This window comes from Lissotriton helveticus, chromosome 2_1 (genome assembly GCF_964261635.1).
Source record: "Lissotriton helveticus chromosome 2_1, aLisHel1.1, whole genome shotgun sequence".
Lineage (NCBI taxonomy): Eukaryota > Metazoa > Chordata > Amphibia > Caudata > Salamandridae > Lissotriton > Lissotriton helveticus.
In genome coordinates this window covers 972,462,035-972,480,838 of record NC_136059.1, presented here as the reverse complement: position 1 = coordinate 972,480,838, position 18,804 = coordinate 972,462,035, and the positions used below count along the sequence as shown (strand labels likewise).

The 18,804-nt window shown below is 50.9% G+C and overlaps 1 protein-coding gene across 3 annotated transcripts in view; it reads left to right on the top strand.

The window, feature by feature from the left end:
• The window catches only part of SMARCA2 (SWI/SNF related BAF chromatin remodeling complex subunit ATPase 2), a 1,851,064-nt gene that overhangs the window by 822,033 nt on the left and 1,010,227 nt on the right, over positions 1-18,804 (top strand). For all 3 annotated transcript variants that reach the window (XM_078675722.1, XM_078675721.1, XM_078675720.1), the window contains exon 23: positions 9,720-9,766. In XM_078675722.1, the coding sequence (XP_078531848.1) occupies positions 9,720-9,766 (47 nt within the window). The remainder of the gene's footprint in view (positions 1-9,719; positions 9,767-18,804) is intronic.

Here is an 18,804-nt window from a genome sequence, read left to right as displayed (position 1 = left end):
ATGTCTCAAAATAAATGAATATACGAGCCTACATTAAAAGGTTACAAGGAGAGGCAGACAATAGTATGTCTCAAAATACAAGAATATACGAGCCTACATTAAAAGGTTACAAGAAGAGGCTGACAATAGGGTGAGACTATCTCTATGGTGACAATATGACCTGATACAGCCCAATATAATGATTCTAAGGAGTCATTCAGACAATGTAATAGAACAACTGCCCTCAGATGTGGGCCTCCTGGAAAAAGAACAGAGATGGGTGTTCCGTCTTGGTACTGATACCACTGGGCTTAATGATTCCATTGATGAAGGGCGGTTCCGAGTGGTGACTGATGGGTGCCAGAGATCGGACACAAACCTGACCTGGCTGTTATAACTTTCACTGTTTGGCTTTTTGGTAACCACCCCTGTTCATAGTAATCACCTGTAGGATTCTGACCCTCTGATACTCTTTTGTGATAAATATAAAAGGTTACTGACACGATGCACGCTCACTTCATCGGAGCCGCGTTGAGGGAAGGCAGGCGACTAGCCATTGCAGTAACCGTGAGTTTTGGGTCACAAAAAGGAGCTTGATTCTGGCGCTTTGGTGCATTGGTACCTACAACAAACTGAATCCCATATATTAATGTTTTTATAGGTCATTTTCTGAACAGAAAGGAAGGATCCCCCAATAACACGCACAGGCTCATGAGGTCTTATATTTGAGAACTTTAAGTAAGCCGTGAATTACTTATTTTGTGCTCTATTTCCATCAGAGTAGAGATTAATTCTGTGTTCTGTGTGTGTATATATATATATATATATATATCTGTGAGCGTTGTGTTATGTCCTTGTGTGTATATTTCTTCAATTTTTTCCTTACAGGGTTCCACTATTTTTGGATTGACCCTGTTGTATTCAGAGAAGTTGTTTTCTTCTCCTATGGTCTGTGCATCTTAGACCAGTGTGTTTATGTATGCTTTCTCTCTACAGGTTTTCATCGCCAATTGGGCGCAACGACACCCACCTACATATATAACATTGTTAGGTATATTACACATTGTTGTAATTAATTTTTACACTTTTACATTTACATGTGAGTAAGGGGAGGGTAAGTGCTATCCTTGTCCTGAAGAAGGAGCCTCTGAGCTCCGAAACATGTTGACACTTTTTACAGTGGTTGTAATACCCTAATCCGTATTCTCATAACCACGCCTTGCACTTCTTTTTTAATAATACCAGCCGGGGATTTAATAAAATTGTTTCACCCACGCGCCAGGTATTTTTTAACTATTCACATTGTTTCACCTCACCTCACTCACACTTTAGCAACACACCCCCTCACATAGTTCACTTCCAAGTGCTCCTGCGTATCCGCGAGTCGTAGCACGCCGCATCCCGTAGAGGGGTGCGAAGGCCCCGATGATGAAGCATGACACCAAGGGGCCTGTTGGTGTGTGAGGGGCATTTAAACAACACTGTGTGTTCCCCATCACGTTAGGGATCACCACCACTCTGAGTGGATTCTACTTTGTTTATTCATAAAACTAGGGAGGCCGAATCCACTGACTCTCTCTCTCCCTCCTCTTGTTAAATTCTTCTCTAAAGTGGTCCTCCAGGTTACAACTTGGGGGCGATCTCTCAGTACCATTGGAATCTCAAGGACACTGGGATATTGGTGGTCGGTAGAGGAGAACCTGATGCAGGGGATGTCGTTTTGCCCTCAACCATGAGTGACTGTTATATTGGCGGACTCATCCACATTGTATTGGGTTGTACATCTGGAGGAGCTGGAGATAGAGGTCTGTGGTCTCCCGAAGAGCAGATTCAGGACATGAACTTGCTCAGACTGCAGGCAGTTCTTCTGGCCCTGAAGCCTTTGTGCTTTCCCTTTGTGGCTGATCTTTCCAGATATTGACAGACAACACAACCACAATGTGTAATGTCAGCACGCAGGAAGGTGTGGAGGGTCTCATCTTCTCTGCTGAGAGGCCCTCAGATTCAGGGTTTTGGGCAATGTGCTTGGGATCCTACAGGTTGCCAACCATCTGACAGAGTCTCGGAGACACAGAGCCAGTAGCCTTAGTCTGCGTCATCCTGCCTACCATGAGTGGCATCTCCAGCCGTAGGTGGTATTAGAGCAGATCTCCTCCCACTGTCCGATGGGCAGGTTCTGTACCCCAACCTCCAGAGTCTTCACCTTCATGCCTGGAGATTGAGCGTGGGCGTCTGAGTTTCTTTCATCTGCCTCTGGAGGTGGTCAACTATATATTGTCAATCTGTCACCCCTCTACAAAATCAGTCTACTCTGGACAATGGAACCATTTTGTAGTGTTGGGTGCAGAGCAACATGCAGACCCTTTGAAGGCTTACCTGTTTAATATGCTGCGTTTTTCCTTTGCTTAGCCAAGCATGTTTGTGCATTGGGTGCTAGTAAAAGTTGTATTTCTGCTTTTTTCTCTGTTGTCTTCTGGACCAATCATCCGTGTTCAAGTCTTCATTTCTTTTAAGGTTTTTGAAGGAGCGTACATATGTTTCCCCCTAGCCACTTTGCCAGGCACCACTGGCATCTGAATTTGGTCTTGACTTTTGACGGGGGGAAATCTTATATCCCCTTCTTTCAGTTGTGAACTGTGCTTGTTGAACCATCGGGGCAGCAATATTGCAGTACAAAATTCTTAATGTTCCACCTATTCTTAAAATTCTTGTCGAATTTGTAGCTTTCTCCAAAATATTGCTGGAGTGGAGTTAAAATAGTAAACCTCTTAAAATGTTTTGGAAAACTTTGCATTTTTCCCTAAATATTCTAGGACTGGAGTTAGACAAATTAATTTGACCTCCCCGGGTGCATATGCCCTGAAGATGCAACTGAGAACATGTAGCTACATCAGCTAGACCCTCAAAGGGCTAGCGACTGGACAAATTCGATCAGGTTGGACGACCAGCTGATATTTAGGCAACAAAAAGGACAAGGCTGCACTATCCAGGGGTGGAAATGCTTTAATGTGGCAATAGGGGCTTCCATTCACACTACTGCAAAGCAAAATTGCTTGGATTCAAAAGTGAGAACGATGGCCATTTCGCTTGTTACATGCTGCTGGATTTCCCTGTTTGACCTGATGTGGTATCTATTTAGAATGTCCAAAGAGAAGATGAGGGTGTCAAGGTGCCAATGAATCTTACTCCTGATTGCAGAGTCTATTCCATACCTGGTTCGGTTGTGCCCCAAATTTCCCTGGCCATTGGCGAATCTGCAGCAGGTTGCAGCCTTTAAAGAAGCTATACTAGGCTATACAACATATTATTGGCACTCTTTCAATTCTTTCTGGTGCTCCTTTGGGCCCCAAGGATCCGCTGGACCTCCAGTTGGGTAACTGAAGTTGGAAATGTCATCAGCTCTGTCTGTGCTCCTAGAACTCACTTCTGGTTCTGAACTGGCTCTGGTGCCAAAATCCATTCTGGCTCAAAGATCTGCGTTGCTCCTTACTCCACCGACACCCGTCCTGGAGTCGATCCTCTTATGACTCCAGAGTCTGACCTCAAGTGAAACTGCCTGGACCATGGTCGTGCCTTGACTCCACTGTAGTGCACCCAGCATCCGAAAGCTCTGATTCAAACAAAGCACTTCCTTATCCATAAGGCCTTCCACCGTCACTGCCTCACCTTTTGACACAGATTTTTAACTACCTGACAATGACTATGGTGATTATTGTGAGAAGTTGGCCTGGTATATGGTGTTCACTATTCTAGTGAGCACCTTGCACCAGTCCAAACAACCCTTATGGTGATGGTTGTAAAGTCCACCTTCTAGACCAGCTATCCTAGAGGTAGCGTGGACAGAACAGTCTTAGGCTAAAAGAATCTTGAGGGCGTGTAAAGCCAGCTGTTTTACGATATGTAACCCCTTGAATACCAAATGAAAGGACACCACACAGGATATATATAAAATATATATGTATTTATTTATTAACACACTCCTCTGAACTCTTTATGAGATCAGAGGCAAAAGCACATCACAAGTTACTTAGTCAGAATACGTTAAGTTGCACAAAATACAGTTAGGCCCTAGGGGCGAAGCAAACCATATACTAAGAAAGTGGTATAAGTACTACGTCACGAGAAAAGGAAAGGCCTAGGGCCTAGAGAATCGCTGGGGCTACACTATCTGACCCTTCGGTTAGGAGTAGGAGGCCCACAGGCGGGTGCAGTGTCTTTACACACACGGGTGAGTCAATGTTAAGTCAATGGGAAATTAGAGTTTAAAAAAAGAAGGATTTAGGACACTTACGGTCTAGCTAGAAGGAAACAACTAAAAACGTAGGCACTTGGATAGTCAATACCCTTGGGAGCACCGAAGTACTCTTGTTACCTCACCCACAGGAAGCGGGTGCATAGGTGTGAAGATGTGGCGGGTTTCGCCGTTGAAGTCTATTGAGCCTGTGAAGAAAGATGCGGCAGCCAACCAAGAGGAAGATGTCCGGGTGGATACAGGGGTGGATCGAGGATGAAGAAGACATGAAAGCAGAGGGTACTGAGTCTGGGTCACTAGCCAGTGACCGGGTGGAACCAGGAAGGAACCAGACGACGTCGAGGAGCAATTGGGTGCTGTCGTGAAACTTGTCTCTTCAGCCACGCGGACCAGGAGGCGTCGAGGACGACCAAATGCTGGAGAGGAGCTGTCCCACGAAGGTTCTCGCAGATGGAGGGGTCGACTGCCGGATTAAGCGTTGGCAAAGGCAACCCACGCAGGATTCAAAGAAGGCTTCTGATGCAGACCAGCAAGGTCTGAGGTGCCTCACCTTTGCAGGGAGGCAAGGACCAGTCTGGAGCAACCAGACCAGGGAGTTGGTTCAAAGGGATTGTTGTCACAGAGGCTACTAGCCAACGGGCCAGCAACCGGACAACGCGTCGAGCAGAACACAAGCAGAAGGGCCCCACGCAGAACTGGTGGAGTGTGGAGGGCTGATCTTCGGTGCAGGTGGAGCTCGGATTCGGGACTTATCAATCCCCAGTGCACAACTTCGAGGATTCCTCAGGAGCTGCACAGCTAGCAAGTCGTGGACTTTTCAAGATGGCCGGTCCCACGTGTCTCGTCACCTCCACGGATCTCAGCTATGCTGCAGACGTGAAGAGAGGGTCAGAGAGGTCTGGAAGTCTGGGTCTTGTCAGGCTCTGTGCTCGGGTCCCGGGGGGAGCGTCAACAAAGCAAGCCGTTGATTTGCTGGATGGTGCCTGGTTGCCCAGGGTGGTCACTCCTTGGCCACAAGGAAGATTCTTCAGTCTTCAGCTTCAGCAGAACGTCGAAGGTCCAGAGTTTCGTTTCAAGTTTCAGTTCAGGATCAAATCTAAAGTCCTGGTGCTCAGCTCCTACCTTTATACAACTAAAAGGGGCTGGATTACTGTCTAGGTCCCTCCTATGGGTGGGACGAGGAAGGTGGGTGGTTACACCCCCTTTCCTTTGTCCAGGGTCGCGCCAGAGCTGGGGCTGGAGTGCCCCAGCAGCCGGTTTGAACGGGGGTATGCATGGAGCACCTAGTGTGCCCCAGGCAGTGTCTCATTCTATTCAGCCTCCCTGTCCCAATACACAAAGTCCTGTCTGGGGTGGTGCTCGCACCTCTCCAGGCAGGAAACTTATTGTCCAAACCTCCGTGACTGGAAGGACTCCCAGCAGCAGGAGGTCAGACTTGTGTCTGTGGCAGCAGCGTCCATTTTGTGACGCTGGGGCTCTGGTTACCTTTAACCGGGATAGTCAGAACTAACTTGTCTTCTCCCTCTAGAAGGGTGGAATGCTACCCTCGTTGCCAGAATTGGTGAGGGGGTAGTATTCCAAAGCGTATGACACCTTACACGACATGTTTAGATAAAGCCAAACCAAAGTTAGCATTCAACCGCGAGGAGTATAATGCACTTAAGAGTATATGGTATGGCGATATCATAGAACAGCTATAAGGACATGGTTCCGAAAGCTGCAGACAGGCTCAGCTCATGCTAGAGCACCATCTCACACATAACTAAGCACTCTGCCTCCAGGATTGTTAAGGCCTGCCATAGGAGTGACTTATAGGTTACTGTGTGTCTATATATAAGGGTAGATATAGGAATACTATACCTAAGCAAGGGGTGATTACACGACCTTGCCCCAGCTGAGTGATCAGCCAGTTGTGTCGGTTTGAGTGGCCAGCCAGGGGTGGCATAATACATGCCGCAGCCTCTGGTAGGCCTTGGTTACACCTATGCCCTGAGTACCTAGGGTACACTTCTACAGGGGCTGATAAGGTGAACCAGTTCCCAATTGTGTATGTAGCTAGAGTACATGGTTTGAATTTAGAGTGCATCTGGGCTGTCGGTCTGATTAGCAGACCCACAGCCACATCTAAGTCGAAAACCATTAAAGCAAAAGCAAAAAGTGGGGGTGACCATAGGAAGCAGACCCTACTCTCCTACAATGATGGGAGTGATTTGCCCCCACACTATGATGATGATATCTATATGGACTTACAGGAAGCTAGTGGTCTGGATACCTCCCTTGACAAAGGGTAGGTTTCACCCCTTGGACATACAACAGAGGAGAATGCATTATTTACCATAGTGATTAGGCATGCAGCGGCGATCCTGGACCTATAGCTGCCTTCCGTTGAAGTCAATATAAATTTCATTAGTGAGATTTTGCACCTTGGACCTGCCTCACCTGAGCCCTTACTTCCATTTAATGAAGTCCAGACTGACCCCTTATGGGCACCTGTGCCAAGGCCCTGGTCTTCATTACGTAGCACCTAACGCCTGAGCGTTTGTGGGCCAAGCTTCCACCAGCAAAGTCAATCCTAATGCGTCTCCCCCAACCCCTCCAGACAGGAAATAGAACAGGATTGAGGCATTCGGTAAGCAGATGTTCTCTACCATCAGCTTCGTGTTGAGGTCAGTCAATGTGGTCTGCCTATTAGGTTGCTATATGCCCTCTCAGAAATGGCCATCAAGATCTTTCCAGCGGTCCCGGAGAAGTTTCAGGGCTCTTCGACTCAAATCATTCAGATTGGCCACGATGCATCAAAAAATGTGTCACTAAGGCTGGTCTTGATACTCCCGACTGCTTGGAATGTGTGATGGGCACTAGTGTGGTGCTCCACCGCCACTTGTTGATGAGATCCAACTATTTTTCTGAGGCAGTGTAGGTGTCTCTAATAGATATACCTTTGCAGTACCACCGCAGTCCCGGCATGAGGCACTGCAACAATTAGGGAGCAGTGGGGGTCCTGTGCCAAGAGGCTGTGCCTCTGGAATTTGCTGGAGAGTCAGGTTATCTCCCAGATTATAAACCACCTAGTGAGATCTTTAAACACCAGGGTGGACCAACTCAGTTGGCACATCCCGAGGTGGCCCAGGACATCTTCCGACATTGGGGATAGTCCAGACTGGATCCTTTTGCCACAATCAAGAAAGTGCAGTTTCAAAACTTTCGGTCATTGGAGCCTAATAATGCGCTCTATTTGAGCTCCATCCAGGCTAGAGTGGAGCACGGGACACCAGTGCTCCTTTTCACCACTGGTTCTCCTGCCCCAAGTTCTAAAGAAGATAAGGAACTACTGCTCCCAAGTCATTCTAGTGGCTCTGGATTGAGCCAGCCAGTAGACTGTGGTACACGCAACCTGTGAACATGAGCATCTGTCCTTCCATCAGGTGCTGCCTTGGAAGGATCTTTGTGAAGGAGCAGCAGGGCAGTGTTCTTCACTCGAAACTGCGCAATCTACACCTCAGTGCGTGGAGACTGAGTGGTGGCAGTTGATTGTATTTGATCTACCTCCTGAGGTTGTGGAGGTCCTCCTTTCAGCTGGGCATCCCCACATTTGTAACATAGCATGGAGTCCACGGTGCACATACCCCTACAGTTAAACTGTTGGATTTTCTGGTGTTTGTTTTACCTTTTCCCCAGCAATGCCGTTCAGTGGCCACCATTACAGGTTATTTGTCAGCCCTTTCAGCCTTGCGGGACCAAATGCCCTTGTTTAAACCACCTGTTGTGATGCAGTTTATTAAAAGTTTGACACATGGCCCCTCACAAACTGCGAGGGCACTGTGGAATCTTAATTTAGTCCTGCTGTTTCTCATGTGTACCCCCTTCGAGCCAATGGTAGCTGCTTATTGTGTCTTCTGAATCTCAAACCAGTCATCATCATTGCGAATACCGCAGAATGTTGCCTGAGTAGAGCTCCAAGCTAACTCTGTGCAGCTGCTCTACACCACATTATTCCCCAGACAAAATGGTGTTGAGGACCCGGGCAGTCTTTTTGGCTAAAGTTGTGACGCCTTTTTACATTGGGCAATCCTTCACCATCCCAGTGTTCTTTGCCACACCTCACCCCTTGAAAAAGGAGAAGAGACTCAACTGGCTGGACCCAAAAAGAAACTTGAACTTTTATATTGATCATGCTAAGGTTCACCGAAGGACAGACCACTCTATGTAGGGTTCGCTAAGGCAAAGACTATCGGGTGGTGTTCTTTGGGGACAAGAAATGTAATGCAGTCCAGGAAAGGACTCTGTCAAGGTGGACTGTCTTCTGCATTAACATCTGCTCTGCACTGACCAAGTAGCAGTCTCTGAAAAGGGCTCAGTCCACCTGGACTGGAGCTGTTACCGCTGCATTATCACACAAAGTGCCTGTTCTTGACATCTGCCTGGCCAAGACATGGGCATCGTTGCACACTTTTACAAATCATCGCTGCATTGCCAACTGGGCCCAACGGGAGGGGTATTTTACCTGTTTGCTGCAGGACTTGTTGGTGGACGCCCACTGCACTGGTCCTCCTTGGAAAGTACTGCTTTGGTTTCTTTCCTAAAGGGGAGGAATCTTCCAATAGAAGAACAAGTTACTTAGCTTCAGTAATGCTCTTTCTGGTCTATAGTCTTATCTAACTGCAGATTACTCACTGCCCTCCCTCTTCGCTGTTCTGAGGAGTGGTCTTCTTTTACCATCTAAAAAGTTCCCAAATGAGAGATGTGCAAGCTGGTATTGACAATGGTCTTGTGCTCTGCATTCAAGGGCGCAGAAAGAGTAAAAAAACTGGCATTGGTTGGTTCACAGGGTGGCACCTATATGTGTCTCAGCTTCGTCACTTTCGAAGTGGAACATGGACATCTCAACTAGCAGTGTGCGTGAGCACTGCTGTGTAATCATCCAGATACAATCTGGTGTCTGGGGAATATTCTAAAGGTGAAGAATCTGCGATTAGATAACGTATCTACCAGAAAGAGTGTTAAAAGAGGTAAGTAACTTGTTCATTATGAATTAAATTGAAGCACAAATTTGGCATGTTTACCACAGAAGTGACTACACTGACCACAATTCATTAGGACATCATTATTTCAGCTTTTTCTACCTGCTGTGATGTTATAATTGAACTGTGCAAGATTCATCTGTGAAATATACAGCTATAAGGGCCATAATGCATAGAGAGGCATAGAGAGGCCAGAAAAAGAAAGCGCTATTAAAGATTAGGTTCGCATTTGACAGATATTGACATTTGTTTATTAGATTGTTACCAAGTCCCACTTTTTGGCTTTTCAAAATACATCCGATGAATTTGAAGCTTTGCTTACATTTAATATTCGTTAACATTTTAGTAGGTCTGCAGTTAGATTTTTTTCTCTGTTGATATCACCTTTCCTATTTGCTGTATGGTGTACAACATACCAAAGTCAGAGGAAACAAACTGTATAAACTACTTTTGGTTATATTTTGCAGGAATCCTTTGCTGAACATTTGGGCTACTCAGATGGAATGATCAATGGGTAAATGTATTGTTTTTTTTATTACATTTAGATAGGCAATGTTTTGCACACAACCACATTGGAAAAGCTTGATGTGATTTTTCTTTCAAGGTATATTAACTTTTTAGTGTACCATGTCTGCATATCTATTTGCCTGATTAGAGGGTATGTCTTATACTTTGAAATACAGTAACATGAAACTGCTGTAGGAAGATTGCGATGTACGGCCTTTTTGTGTTGCTAAAATACAGATAACCTGAAGATAAATTAAGGAGGATATCTTGTATCATTTTAATCACCGTATATGGTAAAAGTGCTCTATGTGACATAGTGTACTTATGATGTAGAAATCTTGAGTGCAAGTAGGTATTGGTTTTCTAGCTTGCTAGTTATCACAAGAAAAAATATCTAACTGACAATAGGAACTTTCTATTTCAAATAGAAAATTTTAGCGTATTCCATTTCTGAGCTACAGCTGACTAGTGCTCTTCCTTACAAATCAATTTTAGCAATTCCAGGTCATGGCAATCTGTGGAAATTGTTTTTTGGTGGTACACTATTTTTATGAAGCAGAGGCACCATGTACAAGTCAGTCCAATAAGTCTACACGTAATCACCAATTGCTGTAATTCCCTACCCGTGCCCCCCACTCCCATGCACTCACGTCTATTGCACATATGAAAGGTTACCCCCACCCCACTAATAAGCACCCTTTCCTTTTGCACGGACTTCCTCCTCTAGTCATTGTTACCAGTTCAGATCAAGAGTTCTCTTAGCCTTTAAGGTATTGTGGTGCAGTTGTTGATGCTTGATGCTAAGAAGATGGTCTTCTAAGGATTTCCATAGCCATTTGAAATGCTTGTGCTGAATTATCAAATTGTACGTTATTTGTTCCATGACTATCGTGGTCACGAGCTCGGTGTACCATCTGATACCGAAGAGGATCTGATTTTTTCAAATCTGCTGCTATCAGTTGCTTGCAGCTCTTAGTAAATGATTCAATAGAAACTTTATTTATCTGTTTGAGACATCTAGCCGCAGATTCCTTAACTTAGAATCATCCCAAGGCGGCAACATTTTTTGCAGCAGCACCTCTGCGTACTGGGGGACGGCGCCACACGACTCCACCGTCGTCCACGGACGTGATATCAGTGAGGTCATATAAGTCCCTGCCGGCACGCTGTCAGTTTCCTTCTTTTCCTAGTGGAACGCGGATCCGGAGTAGGCGATTCCTCTGGCCTGTTTCCAGGCCCCTTTGACGCTTCGCGTCTGGAACAGTGTGCAATGCCTCTGGGCTTTAAAACGTGTGCCTCCTGTTCACAGCAAATGTCCGTGTCGGACCCACACCTTATCTGCATGTGGTGTCTGGGCGAACACCACGACTCGACGGATTGCGACGCCTGCTAACAACTCAAGCCGAAGTCCCGGCGGGGGCGCAGAATGAAGCTACTTTCAACTCGCTTGTCCGGGTTGGAGTCGTCAGGGCCCCCGGCCTCCTCTTTGGCAGCAAGTCCCGGTGGCAGTGGGTTCCGTTTGCGGCGCCGGTCGCTGTCTGGTTCCCGTGTGCGTTGCTCGCCCCTTCCTAGTAAGTCCTGGCGCATGTCGCCGAGGTTCTCGATCTCCCTTCCTTCTGTTGTCTGGGGCACTAGTTCCCGGATTTCTCCGGACTTGCGCTCCCGGGAGTCGTCCCTCCCCTATCAGCCTTTTCCTGGCACGGGGGTGACTTGGACCCAGATGGCGGCCTATGCTGCGGCCCTGCAGGCCTCCCTTGGGTCCCCTCCTCTCCCTGGGGCGTCCTTGGACCCTCCTCTAAGTGTGGGGTCTCCGGTGGACTCGCCAAAGGTTTGCCCCTGGCGTCGACTGAGCCCCTTGTCTCTCGGGATGATAGAGATATGGCCTCGTCAGTGCCTTGCCCGGCTGGGTCCCCCTGTTCGATCCATAGCGCCCCTACCATGCCGCATAGTCCTGTGGGGCTCCCAGTGGCGTCGCGGGTTGTTGCTGGTGCTTGCAGCTTAGCTCCAAGCCTTCCTATGCCTTCCGGAAAGTCGGCTGTCTTTTCGGAGGCCGGGCCGGCGCTGGTTCCGCATCGTAGGCTGGCCTCCCCGGCTCTGGTACTGTTCCTTTTTTCTGAACTGGAGCCTGTTGTGGTGAGGCTCAGTCGGCGCTGGTTCGGCGCTGTTGGCTGGCCTCCCCGGCTCCGGCACCGTTCCATTCTTTGGAACCAGAGCCTGTCGTTGTTGAGGCAGAGTCGGCGCTGGTTCGGCGCCGTAGGCTGGCCTCTATGGCTCCGGCACCGTTCCTTTCTTCGGACCCGGAGCCTGTCGTGGTTGAGCCGAGTCGGCGCTGGGCGAGGCCGAGTCTGCGCCAGACAAGGACGCCCTGGCACCGCCTCTGTCGTCACCCCGATGTCCTTGCCTCTCCCCCTTGGAATTTGTGGCTCCGGCAGACTCTCCGCCTCCTCAGGAGCCCCATCAGGACCCTCATTGGTCATTGGGGCTTCCTTCATTTGGACACTGGGCTCATCCTCCATTCATCGGACAATCCTCTTGGGGTGGGAGGCTTAGCTTACAGCCCTCACCCACGGATAAGTTACTGTCCCCTCCTCAGAGGGCTCCTGAGGCTGGTGCGGCATTTATAAGAGTTGTTTCCTTGGGCGCTCGCATTCTGAGTATGCAGCCCCCTTCTGTCCCCCTGCCTGTTGACCTGCTGTTGGATGTCCTCCACCACAGTTCGGGGAATGTTGAGCCGCTTCTGCCTTTTGAAGCTTCTCTTTATGATGCTCTTTTGGGTACCTGGGCTCGGCCGGCGTCTGGTGATCCGGTGGCTCGTTATATCATTCACCGCCCTGCTCCAAGCGATCCAGTTTGCTTATTTGTTCATCCAGACGTTCAGGGGCTTGTTCTACAAAATATTTTTCCTTCCTTGCCTCCGCTGCTGCTTCCTCCCTCCCGGGAGTCCAGATGGTTGGAGTCGTGGGGTCGTAATATTTTCACCTCCACTAGCGCAGCTCTTTTCTCACTCAGTACAGTGTGTGCCTTGGCTCGGGCTATTTCTGCCCTTTGGGACTTTGCTGAGTCTCTTCTATCTTCCACCGCTAAGGATGCTTGTGTTGACCTCCTCCATCTTCTCAGTGACGGCCGTGATCTGGCAGAATCTACTATCCGCTCTGCCCTGGATACCTCGGATTCCTTAGGCCGCGCTACGGCTGGTCCGGTTGCACTACGACGCCATGCTTGGTTGCAGGACGGCATCTTCCCAGATAATATCCGGGAACGCCTTGTTGACCTGCCCTTTGAAGGGGTCTTTTTGTTTGATACCCACTCTGATTCAGCGGTTCAGCGCTTCCTTGCGGGCTTTCGCCCTCCCCCATAGGTCTGTACTTAGCAGGTATCAGGTTGTTCTATATACTGGGGTGGTTACCCTTTCATTTAGAGTCCACCAGTTGGACTATGTGCTTTTGGGCTGGCAGTAAACCTATTGTGGCGGTGTTCCACAGGTTTTTGTGTTCTGTCCTCTGACTGTGGTTTACCCTAAGAGGTGTTCCCCTGTTTTTCTTGGGGGTGTGATATACTCCAGGTGGGGTACCTGTATGCAATTGTTTAGCTCCGCTCTGCGCCAGGCAGGCATGGAGATCCCTTTGGGCTCGCTACGTCTACTGACGCCATTATCTTACAGTTGCACGATTTTCAGTATCTGTAAGAAACAGGTTAGTACTAGATTCCTTACCTTAGAATATCCCCAGGCTTCAGACTGGATCCGGAAAATTTTGCGTAGCAGTACCCCTGCGCGTCGGTAGGCGTTGTCTGCAGCTCCGCGTCCGTAGTTGGCGCCGGGATGACGTCGTCGGAGTACTTAGACGCCGCCCTCGTGCGCTGACGTCAGTTCTTTTTTTTTCCACGCCAGCAAGCGCAGGTCTGGAGAAAGTGGTACCCTTTAGTCACTTTTTGACTAAGCTTTTTTGATCCTTTTTGGATCCGTTTCGAGTCTACGACTCCATCGGTGCTGGTAGTGATGCCCGGGTTCAAGCCCTGTGCCGGCTGCAACCGACTGATTTCGGTTACCGCCCCCCACCGCCGGTGCCTACATTGCCTGGGGCCCGACCACGATGACAAGTCGTGCCCTGACGCCGCTCGAGGTCCCGGTCCGAAAGGAGGTCGAGGGACCGGTCACGGGGCCGGAGTCATCACAGCTCGGCGAGTCGACACCACTGGTCGGGCTCCAAGTCCTCAGGTAAGAGGCACAAGAAGTCGAAAAGGCGACAAAGCTCTTCTGACTCCCCTCGGCGCTCGCGCGGCGCGGCCGAGGGTTAGGGTGACACCGTCAACGCGGCTCCAACGGAGCCGCAGGAGTCGCGACCTGCTCCATACCCACCGGTCCCTCGGTAGAACGCGACGCCGGAGGAGATCGATGCCTTCCTCATGGCCATGAGGTCGCTCTCTCGTCCGTCGGGTTACGCGCCGCCTTCGGGCCCAGCGGACCCGACTCGGAGCCCAAGCGGGCCGGGTGCTTCGGCCCTGGCGCTGTCGGTGACTTCGGTCCCGACGCCGCAAGGCCCCACAGGATCCCGATCCGGGTCGCTGCTGGTCGACCTTACGACCCCCGCCGGCGTCAACCCCTAGGGTGTCACCCCCGGCGCCGTCCTCGGACGACGACGTCCCTGGTCCAACCCTCGGTCCGGATCCGGCGTCGGAGCAGCGTCGCTCGACGCCGCATTCGGCGCCGGCCGAAGAGCAATTCTTCGAGGATCTGGGTCCATCCTTTATTCCTGAATATCAGGACATGGACGACGAGGGAGACTGCGGGGGGTCTGAGGACCCCCTGGCACGTGAGTGCCAGTCATATGATGCCTGGACACAGGAACTAGGGGAAGCCAGTGGCCTGGATACCTCCCCAGACACTGGTTTTGTCTCCCCTCCTACCATCGCTACGGAGGAGGGGGCAGCTTATAGTGTGGTGCTAATGAGGGCATCCAAGGCCTTGGCTCTTGAGCTCCCCATCGCAACAGTGAGGTCCAACATCCCCACAGAGGTCCTTAAATCGCAGGTAAGCTCCCCAGGGCCTCTACTGCCGTTTAATGAGGCTCTCACAGACGTCTTGTTGAGCACTTGGTCCAGGCCCACTACAGGCCCTCCTGTAGATAGGAACGTCGCTAGGCGCCACCGCCCAGCTCAGGGCAACCCTAGTTTCTTGTCCACCCACCCCACCCCCGACAGTCTGGTTTTTCAGGCCTCTACCTCCCAATCCGCATTCCCGACGGCACCACCAGATCGGGAATCCAAGAGGTATGAACAGTTCGGAAAGAAGATGTTCTCCTCCCTTAGTTTGGGGTTGCGGTTAGTCAACACCGCGTGCCTCTTGGGCTGTTACACCCACTCTCTGTGGGATACGGTTTCGGCCGTGCTGCCTGAGTGCCCGGAGGGAGCCCAGGCGAAACTCGCTCAAGCCCTGGCAGGGGGAAGAGACGCAGCTCGGTACTCTATTAGATGTGCACTGGATACCATGGACTCGCTAGGAAGAGCGATTTCCACGTCTGTGGCGGTTCGCTGAGGTCCGCCAACTTTTCGGCCGATGTCCAAAACACCCTTATGGACATGCCGTTCGATGGCAGCCACCTCTTCGGTGGCAAGGCAGATCATGCGCTGGAACGCTTTAAGGACTCCATAGCTATGGCCAAATCCTTGGGCCTGTCGGCCCAGCGCCAGCAATCTTCTGGCCAGCGCTCCATCCGTGGCCACGGAAGGGGTGCTCCCACACGTCCTGCAAGCCATGGGCCGCAGACTACCATTCAGCGCGGTGGCAGACGTGGTTACCGTCGCGGCGGTAACAGGGGACAACAGCGCGGACAGTCCACATCCTCCCCCGCAGCATCCGCCTCAAAGCCTTCCTAGTCCGAGCTTTCAGGACCATTTGACGCCAGTGGGGGGCAGGGTTCGCCATCACCTCTTCCACTGGCGCACTGTCACTTCGGACAGGTGGGTGCTGCAAATCGTCCGAAGGGGCTACTCCCTCCCTGTCGAGGCGACCCCTCCAGCCATGCCACCGCAGTACCACCGCGTGTCGGGGGATCACTTGCAACTTCTGCAAGAGGAAGTTACGGCCCTCTTGGCCAAGGGGGCCATTGAGCGCGTTCCTGGGCCAGATGTAGGGTGTGGTTGTTACTCCCACCACTTTCTGGTTCCCAAGAAGGGCAAAGGGGGCCTACGCCCTATCTTGAACCTCCGTAACGTCAACTACTTCCTCCGGAAGGAGAAGTTCAAGATGCTGACTTAGGCTCAGGTCTTAGCTGCCCTAGACCCAGGAGACTGGATGGTAGCGTTGGACTTGCAGGATGCCTATTTTCACATCCCCGTACTGCCAGCCCACCGGCGTTACCTGCAGTTCACGGTAGGCCACGAGCAGTTCAGTTTACCGTGCTCCCCTTCGGCCTTACCAGTGCCCCACGGGTGTTCACGAAAGTGATGGCGGTGGTCGCAGCTCATCTGCGCAGGTTAGGGGTTTCAGTCTTCCCCTACGTCGACGACTGGTTGTTGAAGGCGGGCTCGCCCCAGACCGTCGTCAGCCACCTCCAGACTACGGCCGACCTCTTGCACCTGCTGGGGTTCTCCATCAATGTGCCGAAGTCGCACCTTTGTCCCTCTCAGAAGCTCCTCTTCATCGGAGTGGTTCTAAACTCGGCACAGTTTCGGGGTTATCCTCCCGAACAGCGGGTTCAGGATATTCAGGCTCTAATTCCGATCTTTCAGCCTTTATCCCGAGTCTCGGTCAGGTTGATGCTGCGGCTTCTGGGGTTGATGGCCTCCTGCATCCTTCTGGTGCATCACGCCAATTGGCGGATGCGGGCTCTGCAGTGGGCCCTGAAGTTTCAGTGGGCCCAGCATCAGGGCAACTTGTCCGACCATGTCTTGATCTCGGAGGGCACTGCAATACAGTTGCAGTAGTGGCTCACGGACCGCGATTGGGTCAGCTGCAGATCCCTCTCCCTACCCTTAACCGGAGTTCGTAGTTATGACGGACGCGTCCCTCCAGGCCTGGGGGGCCACATGGGAGAGGCGGAGATCGGAGGCCTCTGGTCTCCGGCGGAGTCCCGGCTCCACATCAACCTTCTGGAGCTGCGGGCGATCCGGCTTGCAATGAAGGCATTCCTCCCCTCTGTCCGGGAGAGTGTAGTGCAGGTGTTAATGGACAACACCACCGCCATGTGGTTCTGCAACAAACAGGGCGGGGTGGGGTCGTGGACCCTTTGCCAGGAGGCTCTGCACCTCTGGCAGTGGCTGGAACATCAGGGCATGACCCTGGTGGTTCAACACCTGGCAGGTTTCCTTAATGCCAGGGCTGACAAACTCAGCCGTCGGTGCATGATGGATCACGAATGGCGTCTGAATTCGGACGTGGCGCAAGGCCTCTTTCAGCAGTGCGGAGAGCCTTGGTTAGATCTATTCGCCACAGAAGAGAACGCACAATGTCATCAGTTCTGCGCGTTGGAATTTCCAAGGTGGCACTCGCTCGGAGATGCTTTTCGTCGCGAGTGGAGTTGCGGTCTATTGTACGCCTTTCCGCCTATACCACTTCTGCCCAGAGTGCTGAAGAAAATCAGGCGCGACCGGGCCCAAGTCATTCTTGTGGCTCCAGACTAGGCACGAAGATACTGGTATCCCGAGCTTCTCAGCATGTCAGTCGATCCCCCGATTCGTTTGCCTCTTCAGGAGGACCTTCTGTCGCAGCAGCAGGGGACAGTCCTCCACCCGTACCAGTCCAGTCTCCACTTACATGGGTGGAGATTGAGCGGCGGCAGTTGAGGCCATTTGTCTTGCCTCCTGAAGTCTGTAATGTGATTCTGGCAGCCAGGCGTCTCTCCACAAAATCGGTATACGCCTGCAGGTGGAACAGATTTGTGGCATGGTGCACAGCAAAGGCTGTTGATCCACTTTCTGCCCCTCTTTCAGAGGTTCTCCTCTTTCTTCTTTCTCTTGCCCAGCAGGGCTCTGCTCTGGGCACTCTAAAGGGCTACCTCTCTGCCATTTCCGCCTTCTTAAGGCTCCCTGATCAGCCCTCTCTGTTCATGTCCCCGGTTGTAAATAGGTTTTTGAAGGGCATCACTCATATGTTTCCTCCTGATCCTTTTGTGATGCCTCAGTGGGACTTGAACCTTGTTCTGACTTATCTGATGTGCACTCCCTTCTAGCCACTTCATAACTGTCCTCTTTGTCTCCTTACTCTCAAGACTGCATTCCTGGTTGCCATCACCTCTGCCAGGAGAGTGAGTGAGCTCCAGGCTCTTTCTTCTCAACCTCCCTTCCTTTCTGTCCATCCGGACAAAGTTGTGTTGCGGGCCCGACCCTCTTTCCTGCCCAAGGTAGTCTCAGCCTTCCACATCGGGCAGTCCATCACCTTGCCCACCTTCTTTCCGCCTCCGCATCCCTCGAAAGAGGAAGAGAGGATCCACCGTCTGGACCCAAAACGTGCACTCTCATATTATCTGGATCGCACACACCAGTTCCGGGTGGATGACCAACGCTTTGTTGGTTACGTGGGCACTAAGAAGGGACGGGCAGTGCACAAACGGACCATTTCTCGATGGATCGTCTTGTGCATCAAGGCTTGTTACTCTCTGGCTAAAAAGGAGCCTCCTGTGGGGCTACGTGCCCATTCCACTCGGGCCACGGCGGCTACTACTGCCCTGGGTCGGGGAGTCCCCTTGCAGGACATCTGTCAGGCAGCTACGTGGGCCTCGCTGCACACATTTGCAAGACCCTACTGCCTGGACAGCCAAGTCCGGAGAGAAGGCTTTTTCGGCTGTTCCTTTCTCCAGGACTTTCTGGTGTGATCATTGGTTCGCAGACCCACTTCCGGGGTTGGTATTGCTGGGGTATCTATTCTAAGGTAAGAAATCTAATACTAACCTGTTTCTTTCAGATGCACAAGTTACTTACCTTCGGTAACGATATATCTGTAAGAAACAGTAGTTAGTATTCGATTCCTTACCGCCTCACCCATCCTCCCCGTTCTGCGAACCGATATCTAGGGTTAAGGTCATCCCCTTTCAGGGCCTAGTTTTTATG